Here is a 19,327-nt window from a genome sequence, read left to right on the forward strand (position 1 = left end):
GCCCTTGCTCACCAGGGCAGCCAGGAAGGGCTGTTGCCACGCAACACAGCAAAGAAAACACAACTCCGATCCCAGGGAGGGACGTGCTAAAATCTAGGCAATTTTTCTGGCTCTTTTGGCACACTGGACGCATCAAACGTTTGTAATTTTATAGTGGAAGGAAAAAACCCGTTGCCACCCACAAAGAGTGCACGATTGTTGGCTTTTTTCTACCAGGTGTGAGACGCACATCTGGATTGCCGCACCGGCTGAAGACTCGAGGAGTGCGGAGCGTGAATTTCTGCAGAAAATTGGGAGGGTTGTGCAGGCTGAGTCTTCCCAAGGATGCCTCTTCCGAAGAGAAGGAAAGTGAAAAAAACAAAGAAGGAAAAGTCACCCACGCTAGGTAAAGTCTGCGGAGATGGGCGGCATACAAATCCAATAAATAATAATAATAATAATAATAATAATAATAATAATAATAATAATAATAATAATAATAATAATAATAATAATAAAGTTCCATGCAAACAACCACCCATTTGCAGGTTTTCCCTTCGTATTCCTTCCAAGAATTTAATAATATCAAATTTAATAATTGGATTTTTATGGAAAGGAAAGGAACAAAGGTGATTAGGAGACTGGAGGCTAAAACATAGGAAGAACGGTTGCGGGAATTGGGTATGTCTACTTTAATGAAAAGAAGGACCAGGGAAGGCATGATAGCAGCCTTTAAATATCTCAGGGTTTGCCACAAAGAAGAGGGAGTCAACCTATCCTCCAAAGCCCCTGAGGGTAGAACAAGAAGCAACGGGTGGAAACTAAACAAGGAGAGAAGCAACTTAGAACTAAGGAGAAATTTCCTGACAGTCAGAACAATTGATCAGTGGAACAGCCTGCCTCCAGAAGTTAAAAACTGGAAGTTTTTAATCAGACGTTGGATAACTATCTGTCTGAAGTAGTAGTGTAGGGTTTCCTTCCTAAGCAGGGGTTTGGACTAGAAGACCTCCAAGGTCCCTTCCAACTCTGTTGTTGTTGTTGTTGTTGTTGTTGTTGTTGTTATTTATTGGATTTGTATGCCACCCCTCTCCGCAGACTCGGGGCGGCTAACAACAGAATAAAAACAGCATGTAAATCCAATACAAAACAGCTTGTTGTTCTTGTTGTTGTTGTTGTTGTTGTTGTTATTATTATTATTATTAGTCTTCCTAACACTGGTATTTCCAGCTCTTGTTGTTATGTCTCCGACTGATGCTATCATTCTATGAAATGCTTTCCTGGAGCTATTTTCTAGAAACATAGAAGATTTACAGCAGAAAAAGACCTCATGGTCTATTTAGTCTGCCCTTATACTGTTTCCTGCGTTTTATCTTAGGATGGATCTATGTTTATCCCAGGCATGTTTAAATTCAGTGACTGTGGATTGACCAACCACGGCTGCTGAAAGTTTGTTCCAAGCATCGACTACTCTTGCAATTAAATCATATTTTCTCACGTTGCTTCTGATCGTTCCCCCAACCAACCTCAGATTGTGGCCCCCTTGTTCTTGGGTTCATTTTCCTGTTAAAAACACTTCCCTCCTGAACCTTATTTAACCCTTTAACATATTTAAATGTTTCGATCATGTCCCCCCCTTTCCTTTCTGTCCTCCAGAATAGACAGATGGAGTTCATGAAGTCTTTCCTGATACGTTTTATGCTTAAGACCTTCCACCATTTTTGTAGCCCGTCTTTGGACCCATTCAATTTTCTAAGGCTTCTAAGGTTGACTTTAACTAAATACTGTTGTGATTCAGCCTGAGGCTCCTCAGGGACCGGCTGGATCTCTGCCGGATCCATGCCCAGAGGAGAAGGACAGTGAACAGGAGGGGGAGGATCAGGCAGACGGGGGAGAGGAACGTCAGGAAGAGGAGGAGGGAGAGCAGCCTGAGACCCCGGCTAGTAGCCTGGATTCATTGGATGAAGACGCACAGGCTATAATAGACATGAGGCAGCGCCGTGCAGCTCAAAGAAGGGACCAATTAGAAAGGTATTTACATCCCTGAATTGGCAACAGCTGGGTTTGGGTGTGGTTCTCCTCAGCAGGGTTGAAAAGGCAGGCCCGCCCTTACAGTCTTGTGGAGAGTTATCAACTGGGAGTCCTGTGACCTTGCTTCGATTCTCGGCGTCTCTGATCTTGGCTTGTGGCCTAGAAGCCTGGAAGACTTGGGGGAGGCGTGGGTTTTATTATCTCCAGCGTTGTTTTTGCCAGCAAGAATCCTGTTTTATTGCCTGGCCTTTGTGAAACCTCTGTGAAGCTTCAGAGTGTTCCTGTCTGTAAGAACAGTTTTTGTTACCTGTGTTTGCTTTCAATTATATAAACTGCCTTTGCTTTTTACCAGTGTGTCTGGATACTCTTTTTGGTTGGTGTTGGCATCTGGGGGGACCCAGACAGAACAAATACCAAGCATCAGGACCCCTTTTCTTGAACTTTTCTTCTCATCCATCCCTCCAGGTGAGGAGAGGCACCAAAAGGCATCGCCGGAGAGTGATGCACTGAAGCAACACTTGGGTGAGTTGGAGAAATGTAAAAAAAAAATAATAATTGGAAGAAAAAACTTTTCCCCCCAGTATTTAAATTCTAAAATTCCCCCTTTTTAATTCCTGCGTTTTCTGACACAAGACCGAATAGTGATGTGGCTTTTGTCTCCTTTTGCATTGCAGTTCTCCAGAGAGACTTGGCCAAACAGGCCACGATTGACAGGGAAGGATTCAGGCAGAGGCTGACGGAACTGGAGAGACGCCTGGAGGAAGCCCAGAAAGACAAAAAGGATATTTATGAAGGTTATTTGGGGGAGGTGGGCAGGAGGACTGCCCCTCTGGTCATTGCTTGTAGAAACAATCTCTCTCCTTCCCCAGAAATAGGACTGGCAGTTGGGTGAAAGATGGATGGAAGATGCCTTCACCGCTTAGTTTAGTTTAGTTTAATCAGATTTGTATGCCGCCCCTCTCCGCAGACTCGGGGCGGCTCACAGCAACAGCAATACAAGACAAATCCAATGTATTAAATTAATTTTAAGAACACCACAAGTTAAAAACCAATCATATACACTAGCATACCATACACAAATTTTATAAGCCTAGGGGGAAGGAAGAAGCTTAGCTCTTTCATTCCTCTAGGGCAGTGTTTCCCAACCTTGGCAACTTGAAGGTATTTTGACTTCAACTCCCAGAATTCCCCAGCCAGCATTTGCTGGCTGGGCAATTCTGGGAGTTGAAGTCCAAATATCTTCAAGTTGCCAAGGTTGGGAAACCCTACTCTAGGGCTCAAGTAGGCAAAGTTATATTTTTGTATGCCTGTGTGTAATAAGTATGTACACATATGGCCTATATACATAGAATTAAATAGTATATTTTGGGTGTTCAGTAATATTAAATAATAAGGGAAATTGCCTCTCTTTGAGGCTAGGAGAGGCCAGGCACCCGAACCCAAACCCTTGACATGAGTGACGTGAAGTTGGCCACCTTTAAGCCAGTCACATGACCTTTAAGCCACTCCTCCATTCACATGATTGTCAAGCCACTCCCACCTGGTCACATGGCTGGCAAGCCACACCCACAAAATAAACCACGCCTACAGCGTGGAAGTAAAAAAGTTTTCAGCCCTTCCTTCCCTGAATCTAGGGGTAGCTAAGGGCGTCACCTTCCCTCTGATCCCACACCCGTTTCTCCGTTTTCAGAAATGATCCGCCAGTATCAGCAGTTCCAGCGCAAGACTGACGGACAGATTGAGCGTTTGGAAGCCGAAAAGCAGAACCTGCAGGAACAGCTGGGTATTTGCACAAAAGTTGGGCCTTGCAGGAGGTTACTCAGATGCGCCACTGCGGCAAGTGGTGGGATTCAAAACCTTTCCCTGCCGGTTCTATGAGAGAGCGCATTTAAAGACCGCCGATAGTGCCAGTGCTTCTGAGCTGAGCTGCCATTTCTGCCACACGAATTAGCGAAGCTGAGCTAAAAAACCCAAGGGAATGTCAGCAGGGAAGGGCTGCCCGTCACCAGCGCTCCTGGTGTGCTCCTGGTGACTGGCTCATGGGCGCACGTGTCCGGTGTATGGACAAACGCATGCCGGTGTAAGATTCGGCTGCTGTACATACACAGGAAGCAAAATCTCATTTGACGCTTGTGCACACGAAACTTTGCCGATTTTGGGCCATTTCTTTGCTTCCGCGCATGCCCAGCCCCTCTGTCTTGAGCCCAGTGTGAATACCGTTTAGATCAGGGATGGGGAATCTATGGCACGGGTACCACAAGTGTCACGTGGAGCCACATCTGCTGGCACATGAGCTGTTGCCCTTGCTCAGCTCCAACATCATGTGCGCACCGGCTAGCTGATTTTTGGCTCGCGTGGAGCCTCTGGGAGGGCGTTTTTGGCTTCCAGAAGGCCTCCGGAAGGATCGGGGAGGGCATTTTGCCTTTGTCAGGCTCCAGGGAAGCCTCTGGAGAATGAAAAATGACTTACCGGGCCCACCAGAAGTTGGGAAACAGGTTGTTTTTGGCCTCCAGAGGGCCTCCGTGGGAGCAGGGGAGGCACTTTTTGCCCTCCCCAGGCATTGAATTATGGGTGTGGGCACTCAGGCAGGTGCGATTTAATGTATGGTTATGATTGGGTTGCATGGTTGTTTTTAATGATAAGGCTTTTAAGTCGTAGTTTTAATTATTGGATTTGTCATATGCTGTTTACTGTTGTTGTGAGCAGCCCAAGTCCTCGGAGAGGGGCGGCATACAAATCTAAATAATAATAATAATAATAATAATAATAATAATAATAATAATAATAATGTTATTGTTATTGTTATTGTTATTATTAAGCACAATATCACAAGGTGAACACTTCCCAAGTGTCTAGCATTGTACGATTATGATGATGATGACGATGATGATGATGATGATGGCACCCGAGGGAAAAAAGGTTCGCCATCACTGATCTAGAGGAAGTTGACTAGAGCAACATCCCTGAACCTTCAGCAGCTTTTAACATTGTTTTTATTTATTTATTTTATTTATTTATTTTGTCCAATACATAATACACATTGAAGAGAAAGATATGTAATAATATAAGTAACAAAAAGAATAGAAGAAAAGATATAAAAATATAGGTGAGCATATTTGAAAGGAAGAAAAGATAAATGAGATAAGGAGAGACAATTGGACAGGGGACGGAAGGCACAGTGGTGCACTTATGCACGCCCCTTACTGACCTCTAAGGAACCTGGAGAGGTCAATCGTGGAGAGTCTAAGGGAAAAGTGTTGGGGGGTCAGGGGTTGACACTACTGAGTCAGGTAATGAGTTCCATGCTTGGACAACTCGGTTGCTGAAGGCATATTTTTTACAGTCAAGTTTGGAGCGGTTAATATTAAGTTTGAATCTGTTGCGTGCTCTTGTCTGGACTTCCATTCCCAGAATCCGCCCAGCCGCCTTGTTGCAGTATATCAAGCTATGTTGGGATAGGATTTTTATTAATCTGGAATTCTAGCATAGAAATATATATACACTCTGTGTGACCCTGATTCAAAAACCCAGGACAAGGAAGGGCCGTAAACCTAATCTGCATCCCTGGGGAAAGGGGCTCAGAATAAACATCTCAAAAGCTTTACAACTCAGGATCAAAGGGGGGAGGTTTCATTGCCTGAAGCAAACAAACTATCAAAGGACAATTAAGAGGGATTAGCCAGAAGAAACCTTCAAAAGAAACTAGGTGTGAATTAACATCTGCTTTTTAGGAAATCCCAAAAAGATCGTTCCTTGATATGCGTGGGAAAGGAAGAAATTCAAAGATACGTTTGAAGCTATGTATCATTTTGACATGTATATGTAATCATACCCCATTTCCTTATGTTCCTAAATAAATAGAAGCGCATGGCTCTACACCATGTCACTTCACCCAGAGAGAGAATGTGTCCAGTTTCTACTTTCTAGGATTCGCTTTCGTGAGTGGCCCCACTGGCTTGCCTTGCTCTCTGTCCCTTTTGAAGGCATTGCCTTCATTAGGACTCAGCGGCGTCACACCGCCTCTCAAGGTCTCTTCCCTCACTTTCCTCCACCTCGATCTCTCTCCTGCCCCCTCCCCAACCCACCTCGTTTGTCCTCAACAGCTGCCTGCCAAAAAACCCTGCAGCGGAGTGAAGAGGACCGAGCGAAGATCTCGGCGGAGAAGGACCAAGCTGTGGCCCAGATGCAGCAGAAAGCAGAGGAGATGGAGAAAGAATGCAGAAGGATCCTTCACGTGAGTTGGGGATGGGGAGGACCTCAAATTGGGGTCCCAAGCCAAGAACATAAAGGGAGGAGGCCAAGTGATCGGCCTTTCTCCTCACCAAAGTTTCAGGAGAGAGAGAGAGAGGTGAATATTCCCACGATCGCTCACGTTAAACTGTGTACGTGTTTCTGTGGGTTAGAGGTTGAGCATGACGATAGCCAAAAGTGTTGAGCAACGTTCTTCAGCTCATCGCCCTGTTCAAGCAGAGAAACTGGTTTGTTGGTCAATGGCAGTGTTGGTTGGTTGGTCAATCCACAGTCACTGAATGTAAACATGCCTGGGATAAACATAGATCCATCCTAAGATAAAATAGAGGGAAAAGTATAAGGGCAGACTAGATGGACCATGTGGTCTTTTTCTACCGTCAATCTTCTATGTATCTGTGTCTATCTTATGGCTCTCCAAATCTCCCAAGGCATTTTCAGAGGGGGGGGGGAGAGATCTCAGGGAACACGGTTGCAAATAAACCAGCATGGATCTTTGTCTCTTCCCTCGGCTCTTTGAACGTTCAACCAGGGACCACTTTATGTTTTGGCGCTCTCGTCCCTCGGAGGGAGGGGAAGTAATGTGAGAAAAATATTATTTTACTGAAAGAGTAGTAGATGCTTGGAAGAAACTTCCAGCAGACGTGGTTGGTCAATCCACAGTCACTGAATTTAAACATGCCTGGGATAAACATAGATCCATCTCACTTCCGTTTCACAGGAGACTTTGGATCAGGTGCTTTCCAAGCTACAAGCCACCAAGCTGGGCTGGAACACCGAGGCTACGCTCATCCATTCCGAATATAAGGATGTGCTGAAGGAGTTTGGACTGAACCCCTTGGAGATCTGAAGCGGCGTTCAAGCAGAACCAAGGTTTGTCTCCCGGAGGTGTCACATTGGCACGGACATTGAAATGTCGGGATTTTCTGTAGCTCAAGGTTGAGTTGTGGGACTGTCTGAGCTTGGTGGTTTTCAATGATGGGCTGCCAAAATTTTTACCGCCACGCTCTGGGTGTGGCTTATTTTGTGGGTGTGGCTTGCTGGCCATGTGACCGGGTGGGAGTGACTTGACAATCATGTGACCGGGGGTGGTGGCTTAAAGGTCATGTGACAGGTTGGGAGTGGCTTACCGACCAAGATAAGTTTGTCAAATAGGTGCTTGGACTTTTTTTAAGTCGATTAAGTCCCGTTATTAGAATAGCCGCCAAAAGGGCAAATGATCGACAGCGCTATTTGTCGAGGAGCACGGGAACATTTAAAGGTTTTGTACTGAACCCACAAGGTTGGGTATGATAACAGAGTAGGCAAGTAGCTCGATTTTCTTGAATTGGTACAAAAGTTCAGTTCTAGATAATGATGGAAATAATGAAAGCGTTGATGGGTAAAAGCATACTATTTAATTATTTCCTATTTTAAAAATAATTAAGGATCAGACTAAGGTACTGGAGAAGGAAGGACAATAAAAGAACTATTAAGAATTCAATAAATAGTGCATAAACCTACTATCCCTACTGTGCCCCCCACTATGGGGGCAGCAGCCCATTACTGGTGGTTTTCCTGCAGATGTTACCAATCAGCCATCAACATGGGGATAAACGCATCGTCTGGCGGGACCCAGGGGAAGAGCCTTCTCTGTGGTGGCTCCGACCCTCTGGAACCAGCTCCCCCCTGAGATTAGGATTGCCCCCACCCTCCTTGCCTTTCGTAAACTCCTTAAAACCCACCTCTGCCGTCAGGCATGGGGGGAATTGAAACATCTCCCCCTTGCCCATGTTGTTTTAGTGTTTGATTGATTGTGTGCTTGTTTTTTATATATATATTGGGGTTGTTTTTGTGAATTTTTTAACCTAAAACTGTAATTAGATTGGTAAATATTAGATTTGTCACTATGTACTGTTTTTGTCATTGTTGTGAGCCGCCCCGAGTCTGCGGAGAGGGGCGGCATATAAATCCAATAAATCTAATCTAATCTAATCTACATACCAGTCAGAAAACCCAAAAGGAACCAAGCGATCAAAACTCCTCCTTGCCAATAACCAACAACATCAAGATTAACACTAGACCAACAACCCAGCCCCAAATAGGGAGCTACTGACTCAGATCACAAGCTAACACTATAAACAACAGCCTAATCGAGCATCCGTCAAGTCCACTCCCACCAACACTGACAGGGCAAGCCACCTGGGTATAAAAGCAGAAAGCAGACTCCTCTCTCTTCTAGAACTGATGGTGTTCCCTAGTTGGGTCAAGAGATGTTTGCAAGAGAAAACAACCAAGCTTCGAGGGCACCAAGGATTCCACACAATGAAATATGGAGTTATTCATCAACATTGCTCAGCAACTCACCCAACACATGAAAACACCACGGGGTTTATTTGAGTTGGTTGCAGTGTCGTGTGTGAAGTTGGTGTCCGTGCCTTGCAATAACCCACATTAAAGCAAACTATGTTTTAGCGTGACGGGTGAATCCAAACAATCCAGTCTTTAGGTGTGTGTGTGAAAAGTATTTTTCATTGTTAGCAAACTTCTTTTTTAGGCAGCTCGAAGGAAGGAAGGAAGGAAGGAAGGAAGGAAGGAAGGGAGGAAGGGAGGAAGGACGGAAGGAAGGACGGAAGGAAGGACGGAAGGAAGGACGGAAGGAAGTTAGGAAGTTAGGAAGGACGGAAGGAAGTTAGGAAGGAAGGAAGGAAGGTAGGTAGGTAGGTCGGTAGGAAGGAAGGAAGGAAGGACGGAAGGAAGGACGGAAGGAAGGAAGGAAGGACGGAAGGACGGAAGGAAGGAAGGAAGTTAGGAAGGAAGGAAGGACGGAAGGAAGGAAGGAAGGAAGGACGGACAGTAGGAAGGAAGGTAGGTAGGAAGGAAGGAAGGAAGGTAGGAAGCAAGGAAGGAAGGAAGGTAGGAAGGAAGGAAGGTAGGAAGGAAGGTAGGAAGGAAGGAAGGAAGGAAGGAAGGAAGGAAGGAAGGAAGGAAGGAAGGAAGGAAAGAAAGAAATACATTCCAGATCACGCCCTCTGTTAACTCATACAGTTTTCTGTTTCAGAACACATTAATTCCCGTTTAAAATAGCTGAGGTCCAAGAATGTAGCCCAAGAACAGAAGATACTTTGCATCCCCTCTCAGAAAAAGATTTTGGAGAAGGAGCTCTGAGATCGGAAGCCCCTCGCTCATCCTCTGCCAAGCTTCACAGTCTGTTTTATGCAAAAATCGATAGGTCGGAAGATGATGAAACAAATCACCTCTGTACAAATCGATGTTGAGACCACACTTGGAGTACCATGTACAGTTCTGGTCACCGCACCTCAAGAAGGATGGAATGGAACTGGAAAAGGTGCAAAAAAGGGCAACAAGAAGGATCAAGGGAATGGAGACCCTCCCTTATAAAACCAGATTGCAACGCCTTGGTCTCTTCAGCCTTGAAAGACGGCATTTAAGGGGTGACTTGAGCGAAGTGTATAAAATCATGCATAGGATAGAAAAGGTGGATAGAGAAAAATTATTTTCTCTATCACACAATACTAGGACGAGGGGCCCCTCCCTAAAGCTCACAGGTAAGAAAGTGAGGACAGATAAAGGGAAATATTTCTTCACCCAGAGGGTCCTTGGTTGATGGGATTCACTTCCAGAAGAGGTCACGACAGCTGTCAGCCTGGAGAGCTTCAAGGCAGGATTAGACAGATTCACGGATGCATAGTATATCGGTGGTTATTGAAACGGATGTCCAAGTGCCACCTCTATGTTGGTTGAGGCAGGCAGGGTTCCCTTGGGTCCCATTTGTTGGGGGTCAAGGGAAAGGGAGGTTTTTGCCTTCTCTTTCTGCTCAAGATCCCCATGGACAATTGGGGGGTCCCTGTGGGACACAGAATGCTGGACTCCATGGGCTTTTTTGGCCCAATTCATCATGGCTCTTCTTATGTTCTTATGTTCTTTCCAGCTGTTTGTGTGTGTGAACTTATTTTTGGGTGTTTCCTGGCTTAAACAGAACAGTTCGCAGGAGCTTCTCTTCCACAAAACGCAATGAATGAAGGCCGTCCTTGAATTGCAATTATTTCCAAAGTCTTGAGCCTTTTAAAAAAAAATCTTACCCAAGGGAAAGCCCCCAAAATGGCCCTGAATCATCGCCTTCCATCGCTGCCCATGCTCTGCTTTCAGTCTTCAACCCGCTTGCCAGGTTCTGCAGGAATCAATGGACGCAGAAGAAGGGATGGTGAAAGCTGGTCTGGAGAGATGAGATCAATTTGTCGTGCCGGAAGGGTGAGCAAAGGTGCTCAATTTTTTCCCCCATAGTCTCCAAGGAGCCGCCACTAGAATGCCTGGCTGAACCCATCGTGGTCCTGTGTGAAACCAAGGAGAAGCAAGGTCACATTTCCATAGATTAGAAAACATAGAAACATAGAAGATTGACGGCAGAAAAAGACCTCATGGTACATCTAGTCTGCCCTTATATCATTTCCTGTACTTTATCTTAGGATGGATCTATGTTTATCCCAGGCAAGTTTAAATTCAGTGACTGTGGATTGACCAACCACGTCTGCTGGAAGTTTGTTTCAAGCATCTGCTACTCTTTCAGTCAAATAATATTTTCTCACGTTGCTTCTGATCTTTCCCCCAAGTAACCTTAGATTGTGCCCCTTGTTCTTGTGTTCACTTTCACCGCCTTCTGCCGCACGAATCCCAGCGACCAGTTAGGACCCACAGAGTGGGTCTTCTCCGGGTCCCGTCAACCAAGCAATGTCACTTGGTGGGACCCAGAGGAAGAGCCTTCTCTGTGGCGGCCCCGACCCTCTGGAACCAACTCCCCCCAGAGATTAGAATTGCCCCCACCCTCCTTGCCTTTCGTAAGCTGCTTAAAACCCACCTCTGCCGCCAGGCATGGGGGAACTAAGATACACTTTCCCCCTAGGCCTTCACAATTTTATGTATGGTATGTTTGTCTGTATGATTGGTCTTTATATAATGGGTTTTTAAACTGCTTTTTAGTATTGGATTTTGTTGTACTGTTTTACTGCTGTTGTTAGCCGCCCCGAGTCTGCGGAGAGGGGCGGCATACAAATCCAATAAATAATAATAATAATAATAATAATAATAATAATAATAATAATAATAATAATAATAATAATTTAAAACTTTATTTAACCCTTTAACATATTTAAATGTGTCGATCATGCCCCCTCTTTCCCTTCTGTCCTCCAGACTATACAGATTGAGTTCATGAAGTCTTTCCTGATACGTTTTGTGCTTCCATTTTTTTTAGCCCGTCTTTGGACCCGTTCAATTTGATCAATATCAAGATTTTATCAAGATAAGCCCAGGAAAAGAAACAAAACACAGAGAAACCCCACTTTGTTGATCTGTGGCCAAAATATTGGGCTGGGAAAGGTTAATTCATTGGCTTCCCAGAAAATTGAGACATATGAAGAATGATTGCTGGAATTGGGCAAGTCTAGTTTAACGGAAAGAAGGACCAGGGGTGACATGATAGCGGCGTTCCAATATTTGAGGGTCTGCCACAAAGAAGGAGTCAACCTTGATTCTCCAAGGCAGCACAAGAAGCAACAGGTGGAAACTAATCAAGGAGAAAAGCAAAGGAGAGAAAGTTCCCCACAGTGAGAAGAATTAATCAGTGGAACTGCTTGCCTCCAGAGGTTGTAAATGCTCCAACACTGGAGGTTTTAAAGAAGAGGTTGGATAACCATTTGTCTGAAATGTTATAGGGTTTTCTACTTGAGGTTGGATTTGAAAACTTCCAAGGTCCCTTCCAATTCTGTTACTCTCTTTTAGGACGTCTTACCTCTATGGTGAAGGTCCATGGGGTAGGGTCAAGTTGGCCAGGTGGCGCTGTATTGCTAGGGAGTTGACAATGACACGGTCTCAAAGCAGGCCAACTTTGTTCCTGAAAGATGCCTGGAGAAGTAGAACCATGGGTGGTCAGAAAGCTTGATGAGGAGTCTTCGTCATCGTAGAAGACTAAAGGAGATACTCCAACCTGGAACGTAGACCCAAATCAAAAATTGGCCTATTGTCAAGAAATCAATCAGTAAATTCCTAATGCAGTGGTACCTCTACTTAAGAACTTAATTCGTTCCGTGACCAGGTTCTTAAGTAGAAAAGTTTGTAAGCAGAAGCAATTTTTCCCATAGGAATCAATGTAAAAGCAAATAATGTGTCCAAACCCATTAGGGAAGAAATAAAAGCTCGGAATTTGGGTGGGAGGAGGAGGAGGAAGAAGAGGAGGAGGACAGTCGCTGATGAAGGAAGAAGATGAGGTGAGGGGAAGCAAAAAAATCCAAAACTTTAAGGCTTAAAAAAAAAGAGAGGGGCTCAGAGGCGGCGAGGAGGATCATGCGCCTCATATATACCCGGCGCAAGGCTGCCTCCCTTACTCTGCCCCAGAGAGAGAAACCCAGGGGGAATGGCAGGAAACTGTTCAGGCCTTTGTGCCGCTCTCAAATTTCCTGGGAAATTTTTCCAGGCTCGGGTTCTTAAGTAGAAAATGGTTCTTAAGAAGAGGCAAAAAGATCTTGAACACCGGTTCTTATCTAGAAAAGTTCTTAAGTGGAGGCGTTCTTAGGTAGAGGTACCACTTTACAAGCTAGACTTAAAATTCTATTTTGTATCATGGGGTGGAATCATGGAGGGCAGCACGGGGAGGGGTTTGTCCATGAATGTGCAGGGGGAGGACATTGCATAAGGGTGTGGATGCATAAGCATGCGCTATCATGCATACGCGCACCTTTTTGGCATCCAAGCGGCCAATCACGTCCCAGAGTTGGCCTTCTCTGGGTCCCATCGACTAAACAATACTGTCTGGCGGGACCCGGGGAAGAGCCTTCTCTGTGGCGGCCCCGGCCCTCTGGAATCAACTCCCCCCGGAGATTCGAATTGTCCCTACTCTTCCTGCCTTTCGCAAGATGTTGAAGACCTATCTATGTCGCCAGGCATGGGGGGAATAACTATCTCTTCCCTCCCCCTACCACCTTTTTTTCCCTGACTGTAATACATGAGAATGGTGTGGTTGTGCAGTAACGATTGTTTTTAATATCTATGGGTTTTAAATTTTGTTTTTAACTTATATTGGATTTGTACTCTGTGCATTGTATTGTTGTTGTTGTGAGCCACCCCGAGTCTTCAGAGAGGGGCAGCATACAAATCTAATAAATAATAATTGTTAGTACAAGGTACATGGTTGTTAGGGTTTGCCATTGTAAACTACCTATTGTAGTCTCTTGTACTATCACTTTAAATATTTTGGGCTGGTTCGCCATAAGAGGGCGCCAGTACTCCTTCCCTCAATGATGCTTTAAGGCTCATTCGCTTTTGCTTTGCCTTGAGGGGGGAGTGTATTTGCTTAGTGCTTATTATATTGGATGGCTTAGTGCTGGTTATGGATTGTTTCCGTTTGGTATATATGTAAATAGTACTTATTAAGCATAACTAAGTCTGTGTCTTTTTCTTTGGCTTTACCACACACATCCACACTCTGTTAAAATTCTCTGCTCAGTGTATGTCAAAGGTCTCATAGCCTAGCTATACCGAGACATACCAACAATAATAATAATAATTAAAAAATAAAAGGTTTGCCATCACTAGCTTACAGGCTATCTGGATCCAGAATCCCAGATTGGTTTCTGCATAATATTTTCCTCCATTTTCTACTCTTTCTGGCAAGAATCAATAGAAGAGGAGACTTGAGTACCGTATTGTAGAACTTGCTCCCTTCTGAGTCGATGACCAAGAGAGTCACGCGCTGCTTGTCGGAACGGATCCTCGACACCACTTCCTGGTGGTCAAAATCTTCAACAATCTCGCCGTTCACCGCCAGCAGACAATCGCCTTCTTTCATCCCTGCCTTTTCAGCGGGGAGCCCGGCATCCAGGTCTCTCAAAAATTGGGCTGTGGGTGAAAGATAGGAGAGTAAACAAGACCTTACAAACAACCCTCCAACTCCATAAAAGACCTTGGAATACTCATCTCAAATGGCCTAAGTGCCAAAGCCCACTGCAACAACATCGCCAAAAAGGCTTCAAGAGTTATAAACCTAATCCTACGTAGCTTCTGCTCTGGCAATCTCACACTACTAACCAGAGCATACAAAACTTTCACCAGACCAATCCTTGAATACAGCTCATCTGTTGGGAACCCACACCGCATTTCGGACATAAAAACTCTAGAAAATGTCCAGAGATACTTCACTAGAAGAGCCCTCCGCTCCTCCACACTCAACAGAATACCCTACGCGACTAGACTTACAATCCTAGGTTTAGAAAGCTTAGAACTACATCGCCTTAAACACGACCTAAGCAAAGCCCATAAAATCATCTGCTACAATGTCCTTCCTGTCAATGACCACTTCAGCTTCAACCACGACAACACACCAGCACACAATAGATATAAACTTAAACCGCTCTAAACTCGACTGCAGGAAACACGATTTTAGTAACCGAGTAGTTGATGCATGGAACTCACTACCAGACTCTGTAGTATCTTCTCCTAACCTCCAAAACTTTACCCATAGACTATCCACTGTTGACCTTTCCTGATTCCTAAGAGGTCAGTAAGGGGCGTGCATAAGTGCACCAGAGTGCCTTCCGTCCCCTGCCCTAATGTTTCTCTCTTACTAGTATCTTGTATATAAATATTATTATATCTTTGTATACCACCAATACTTCAGATCGTGCAGAATGCAGCTGCGAGAGCAATCATGGGCTTTCCCAAAAATGCCCATGTCACACCAACACTCCGCAGTCTGCATTGGTTGCCGATCAGTTTCCGGTCACAATTCAAAGTGTTGGTCATCACCTATGAAGCCCTTCATGGCACCGGACCAGGGTATCTACGAGACCGCCTTCTGCCGCACAAATCCCAGCGACTGGTTAGGTCCCACAGAGTGGGCCTTCTCCGGGTCCCGTCAACAAAACAATGTCATTTGGCGGGGCCCAGGGGAAGAGCCTTCTCTGTGGCGGCCCCAGCCCTCTGGAACCAACTCCCCCCGGAGATTAGAATTGCTCCCACCCTCCTCGCCTTTCGTAAGCTCCTTAAAATCCACCTCTGCCATTAGGCATGGGGAAACTGAGATATTCTTTCCCCCTAGGCCTTTACAATTTTATGCATGGTATGTTTGTTTGTATGTATGTTTGGTTTTACAATAAGGGTTTTTTAGTTGTTTTAATATTGGATTGACTCTTGTTAGCCGTCCCGGCATACAAATCCAATCAATCAATAAATAAATAAATAAATAAATATGTACTTGATAAAACAAACAAATAAATAAATAAAATAAGGACAGAACAGCTTGTGCATGAAATTATCCCAACAAATTCTCCTGGAGGGAATGGGCATAGCTAGGGTTTTCCTGGCTCTTGGTTCTGAATACAGAGGTCTCACCCCTCTTTCCCAAGCTGGTCTTCTCTTCCTTCATTAAGAACCCGTATCCGTCTTCTCCTCGTGTCATTTGAAGCTTCGTCACTTGGTACGGAACCCACGAGGTGTCGGCCAGGTTCGCTGTAACCTTAACACCACACTGTCGGTACGCCTCTTCCGACCGGCTGTCTATCACCAGGAGCCCCACGGGACTGCTGCTCTGTTTGAGCTGAACCCGAGTCGGCGCAAGAGAGAGAGAAAAGAGAAAGATGATCAAACATTGGCACAATTCAGAGAACTAGATGGGGATGGGGAATTATTTGGCCAGGAAGAGAGAAGGAGTTTATTCATTCATTCATTCATTCATTCATTCATTCATTCATTCATTTGTCCAATACACAATACATATGGAAGAGAATAGAAACGAAGTAATATATATATATAAAGATAATATGTAAAAATAGAGGAGAAGATATATGAAAGGAAGAAAATATATATGATATATGAGATAAAGGAAAGACAATTGGACAGGGGACGAAAGGCACACCAGTGCACTTATGTACACCCCTGTGTCAAAACTACCCAGAGGGTAGCCAGGGTAAAGTTTTGGGAAGGAAAATACTCTCTTTAGTCCAGAATCATTTATTTTTATCCATTCAAGACAGAGGGACGGATTGCCGTATTTTTGGAGTACAGTGGTACCTCTACTTGAGAAGGCCTCTACTTAAGAACTTTTCTAGATAAGAACCGGGTATTCAAGATTTTTTTGCCTCTTCTTAAGAACCATTTTCTACTTAAGAACCCGAGCACGGAAAAATGTCCCAGGAAATTTGAGAGCGGCACGAAGGCCCGGCCAGTCTCCTGACATTCCCCCTTTAATCCAGGCCATCTCGGGATTTTTTGGGCTGCCAGAGGAGCCTTTTGGTGGCACTAAAGGAGGCTTTGGCAGCCCAGAGCGAACAAAGCATTTTCCTTTCTCTGGGCACTTGGAGAGGGAATAAACCTCTTCTAGCGGCCAGAGAAAAGAAACATTCCCTTCGCTCTGGGCAGCCCAGAATGAACAGAGCATTTTCCTTTGGGTGCTGCCTCAGAGCCCCTCTTTTTGTTTAAGCCTTAAAGTTTTGGATTTCTTTGATTCCCCTCCCCTTCTTCCTTCATCAGCGACTGTCCTCCTCCTCTTCTTCTTCCTCCTCCTCCTCCCACCCAAATTCCAAGCTTTTATTTCTTTCCTAATGGGTTTGCACGGTAGAGGTGGGGTGATGTCCAACTACGAGGGGAGATTTGAGTCTCCTTTTGATGGAAAGGTCTACCCTCCCATCATAGAAGTAGAAGGGTGGGACTGGAGGTAAGAGACTGGCCGTTCATAAATCTCAAAAGCGGGATGCGTTGCTAGAACCTTTTGGTTGAGTTGGGCAGTCGTCCAGTTCTTAACACTGACGCCGTTGAGTTCCACCAGCCAGGAACCATGAGGCACTCCGGCTTTATGAGCTGGTCCGTTCTGAAGCACGGAGAGTTGGAATACGCCGGTCACACCTGCAGAGGAGGACCACAACATCAAGAGGAAGCCTGTGGAGGGTCTGAAAGATGCCCTAATTAATCCATGGGCCACAAGCCAAGTGCCAGAAGCCTTGGGAAGAAAGAATTTGTGCCCTCGAAAACAGCCTAGACTTTCCTAGGTAGCTTCCTTCCTTCCTTCCTTCCTTCCTTCCTCTCTCTCTTTCTTTCCTTCCTTCTTCCCTTTCTTCCTTCCTTTCCTTTTTATTTCCCTTCGTTCCCCTTCCCTTCACTTCACCTACCTACCTTCCTCCCCTTCCTTCCTAACATATATATGTATGTTAGGAAGGAATATACATATATATATATTTCTGTTGGATGCAAAACATGTGATATATATACATATGGCTAGCTGATGAGGCCAGAATAAGGCCGAAATAGCGCTATCCTAGTCTCCCTTAATTTTAAATATTCAGCAAAAATATGTGATACATATATACAGGATAGATAGAGAGAGAGAGAGATAGAGAGAGAGAGAGATGATAGATTGATAGATGGTAGATTGATCAATAGATAAATAGATGATAGGTAGATGATAGATTATTGATGAGAGAGAGAGAGATGATAGATGGTAGATTGATCAATAAATGATAGGTAGATGATAGATTATTGATGAGAGAGAGAGAGAGATGATAGATGGTAGATTGATAGATAGATAGATAGATAGATAGATGATAGGTAGATGATAGATTATTGATGATAGAGAGAGAGGGGAGAGAGAGAGAGAGAGAGAGATGTCTAGACATATGTGCCATGGGACTCCACCAGCCGAAGCCAGCATGCCAAAATAACCCCCACTCGGGCCAACACTCGGTCTGACTTTTCCCAAGGCACAAAAACCACCGGTGCCATAAGTGTCTCCCGCCGCTACCTTCTGGAGCTGAAACGCTGAAGCCCAAACTGCCCGAGCCTTTGGGGACGCAGCACAGGCGTGGCCTGCCGTATCTGGACAAGAGCTGGTTGAGATCCTGATTGAGGGCTTTGGCTACTTCATAGGCATTCCCTTCCAGGAGGGTGAGCAGCACCTGTTTTGAGCTACTCCGGATTTTCCAGATCACCTGGAAACGAAATGAGAGAGACAGAGGCAGAGAGAGAGAGACAGACAGACAAACAGACAGAAAGAGAGAGAGAGAGAGAGAGAGAGAGAGATACACATACAGAGAGAAGGACAAAGAGGGAGACAAAGACACACACACAGAGAGAGGGACAGAGAGACAGAAACACACAGAGAGGGACAGAGAGAGAGACAGAGATACAGAGACAGAGAAAGAGACATAGAGAGAAAGAGACAGAGATACACAGAGAGAGAGAGAGACAGAGAAGGGGGAGGGAGGGAATGGGAGAGAGAGACATACAAAAGAGAGATAGAGAACAGAGAGAGGGAGAGAGAGAAAGCCAAAGTCAGCAATTGGAGAACCTATTCCCATATTGGATCCCATCGTGCTCCCCATGCATATCAGGAGTTCCCAACCTCGAACACTTTTTAAGACAGGGATTTCAACTCCGCCAGATTCCCCAGGCAGCCTGATCCGGTATGGACGCCACCTAGATCTGGGATCTCCAAACTTGGCCGCTTTTAAAACTTGTGGACTTCAACTCCCAGAGTTCCTCAAATGGGGAATTTCTGAGAGTTGAAGCCCACAAGTTCTTAAAGTGGCCAAGTTTGGAGACTCCGGATCTAGATGGATGAAGCTGAGTACAGCAATGTTTTTCAACCATAGGCAATTTTAAGATAGGTGGACTTCAATTCCCAGAATTCCCCAGGCGGCATTGCATGGAACTCCGCATGTCTTAAAGTGACCAAGTTTGAGAAGCTGTCTGTTTGTGAGACTTCTTCAATTTTGGAAATTATTATTATTATTATTATTATTATTATTATTATTATTATTATTTATTTAGATTTGTATGCCGCCCCTCTCCGCAGACTCGGGGCGGATCACAACAAAGTGAAAAAAACAATTTACAACAAATCTAAATTTCTACTAAAAACATTTAAAAACCCCATTTTCTAAACACACGTACATACACACATACCATTCATAAATTGTATATGCCCGGGGGAGATGTCTCAGTTCCCCCATGCCTGACGACACAGGTGGGTCTTAAGGAGCTTAAGGAAATGTGTAGCAGCTGGGTCACTCTGTAAATACTATGTACATAA

The 19,327-nt window shown here is 44.8% G+C and overlaps 2 protein-coding genes across 16 annotated transcripts in view; one reads left to right on the top strand and one right to left on the bottom strand.

Moving 5' to 3' along the window:
* DRC12 (dynein regulatory complex subunit 12 homolog) overlaps positions 1-19,327 on the top strand; it is a 26,061-nt gene continuing 6,734 nt past the window's right edge. The window contains exons 1-8 of one of the 8 annotated variants that reach the window (XR_011560445.1): positions 39-385; positions 2,473-2,529; positions 2,682-2,801; positions 3,698-3,790; positions 6,111-6,241; positions 6,977-7,128; positions 9,296-10,676; positions 11,507-13,683. Coding sequence is in view for 6 of the 8 variants with exons in the window: in XM_070765570.1 (XP_070621671.1) it covers positions 325-385; positions 2,473-2,529; positions 2,682-2,801; positions 3,698-3,790; positions 6,111-6,442 (663 nt within the window). In the remaining 2 variants the exon portion in view is untranslated. Of the gene's footprint in view, positions 386-2,472; positions 2,530-2,681; positions 2,802-3,697; positions 3,791-6,110; positions 6,581-6,976; positions 7,129-9,295; positions 10,677-11,445; positions 13,684-19,327 lie in introns of those variants that run through there. The other 7 variants (XR_011560446.1, XM_070765571.1, XM_070765572.1 and 4 more) reach the window with 7 other exon arrangements.
* Positions 4,995-19,327, bottom strand: part of NHERF4 (NHERF family PDZ scaffold protein 4) — a 21,763-nt gene continuing 7,430 nt past the window's right edge. For all 8 annotated transcript variants that reach the window (XM_070765569.1, XM_070765562.1, XM_070765568.1 and 5 more), the window contains 6 exons: positions 18,038-18,224; positions 17,009-17,145; positions 15,637-15,841; positions 13,949-14,145; positions 12,044-12,238; positions 4,995-10,586 (listed from right to left, as the gene is read on the bottom strand). In XM_070765569.1, the coding sequence (XP_070621670.1) occupies positions 10,557-10,586; positions 12,044-12,238; positions 13,949-14,145; positions 15,637-15,841; positions 17,009-17,145; positions 18,038-18,224 (951 nt within the window). In that variant the 3' untranslated portion in view covers positions 4,995-10,556. The remainder of the gene's footprint in view (positions 10,587-12,043; positions 12,239-13,948; positions 14,146-15,636; positions 15,842-17,008; positions 17,146-18,037; positions 18,225-19,327) is intronic.

The sequence above is a fragment of the Erythrolamprus reginae genome, chromosome 12, assembly GCF_031021105.1.
Source record: "Erythrolamprus reginae isolate rEryReg1 chromosome 12, rEryReg1.hap1, whole genome shotgun sequence".
Classification (NCBI taxonomy): domain Eukaryota; kingdom Metazoa; phylum Chordata; class Lepidosauria; order Squamata; family Dipsadidae; genus Erythrolamprus; species Erythrolamprus reginae.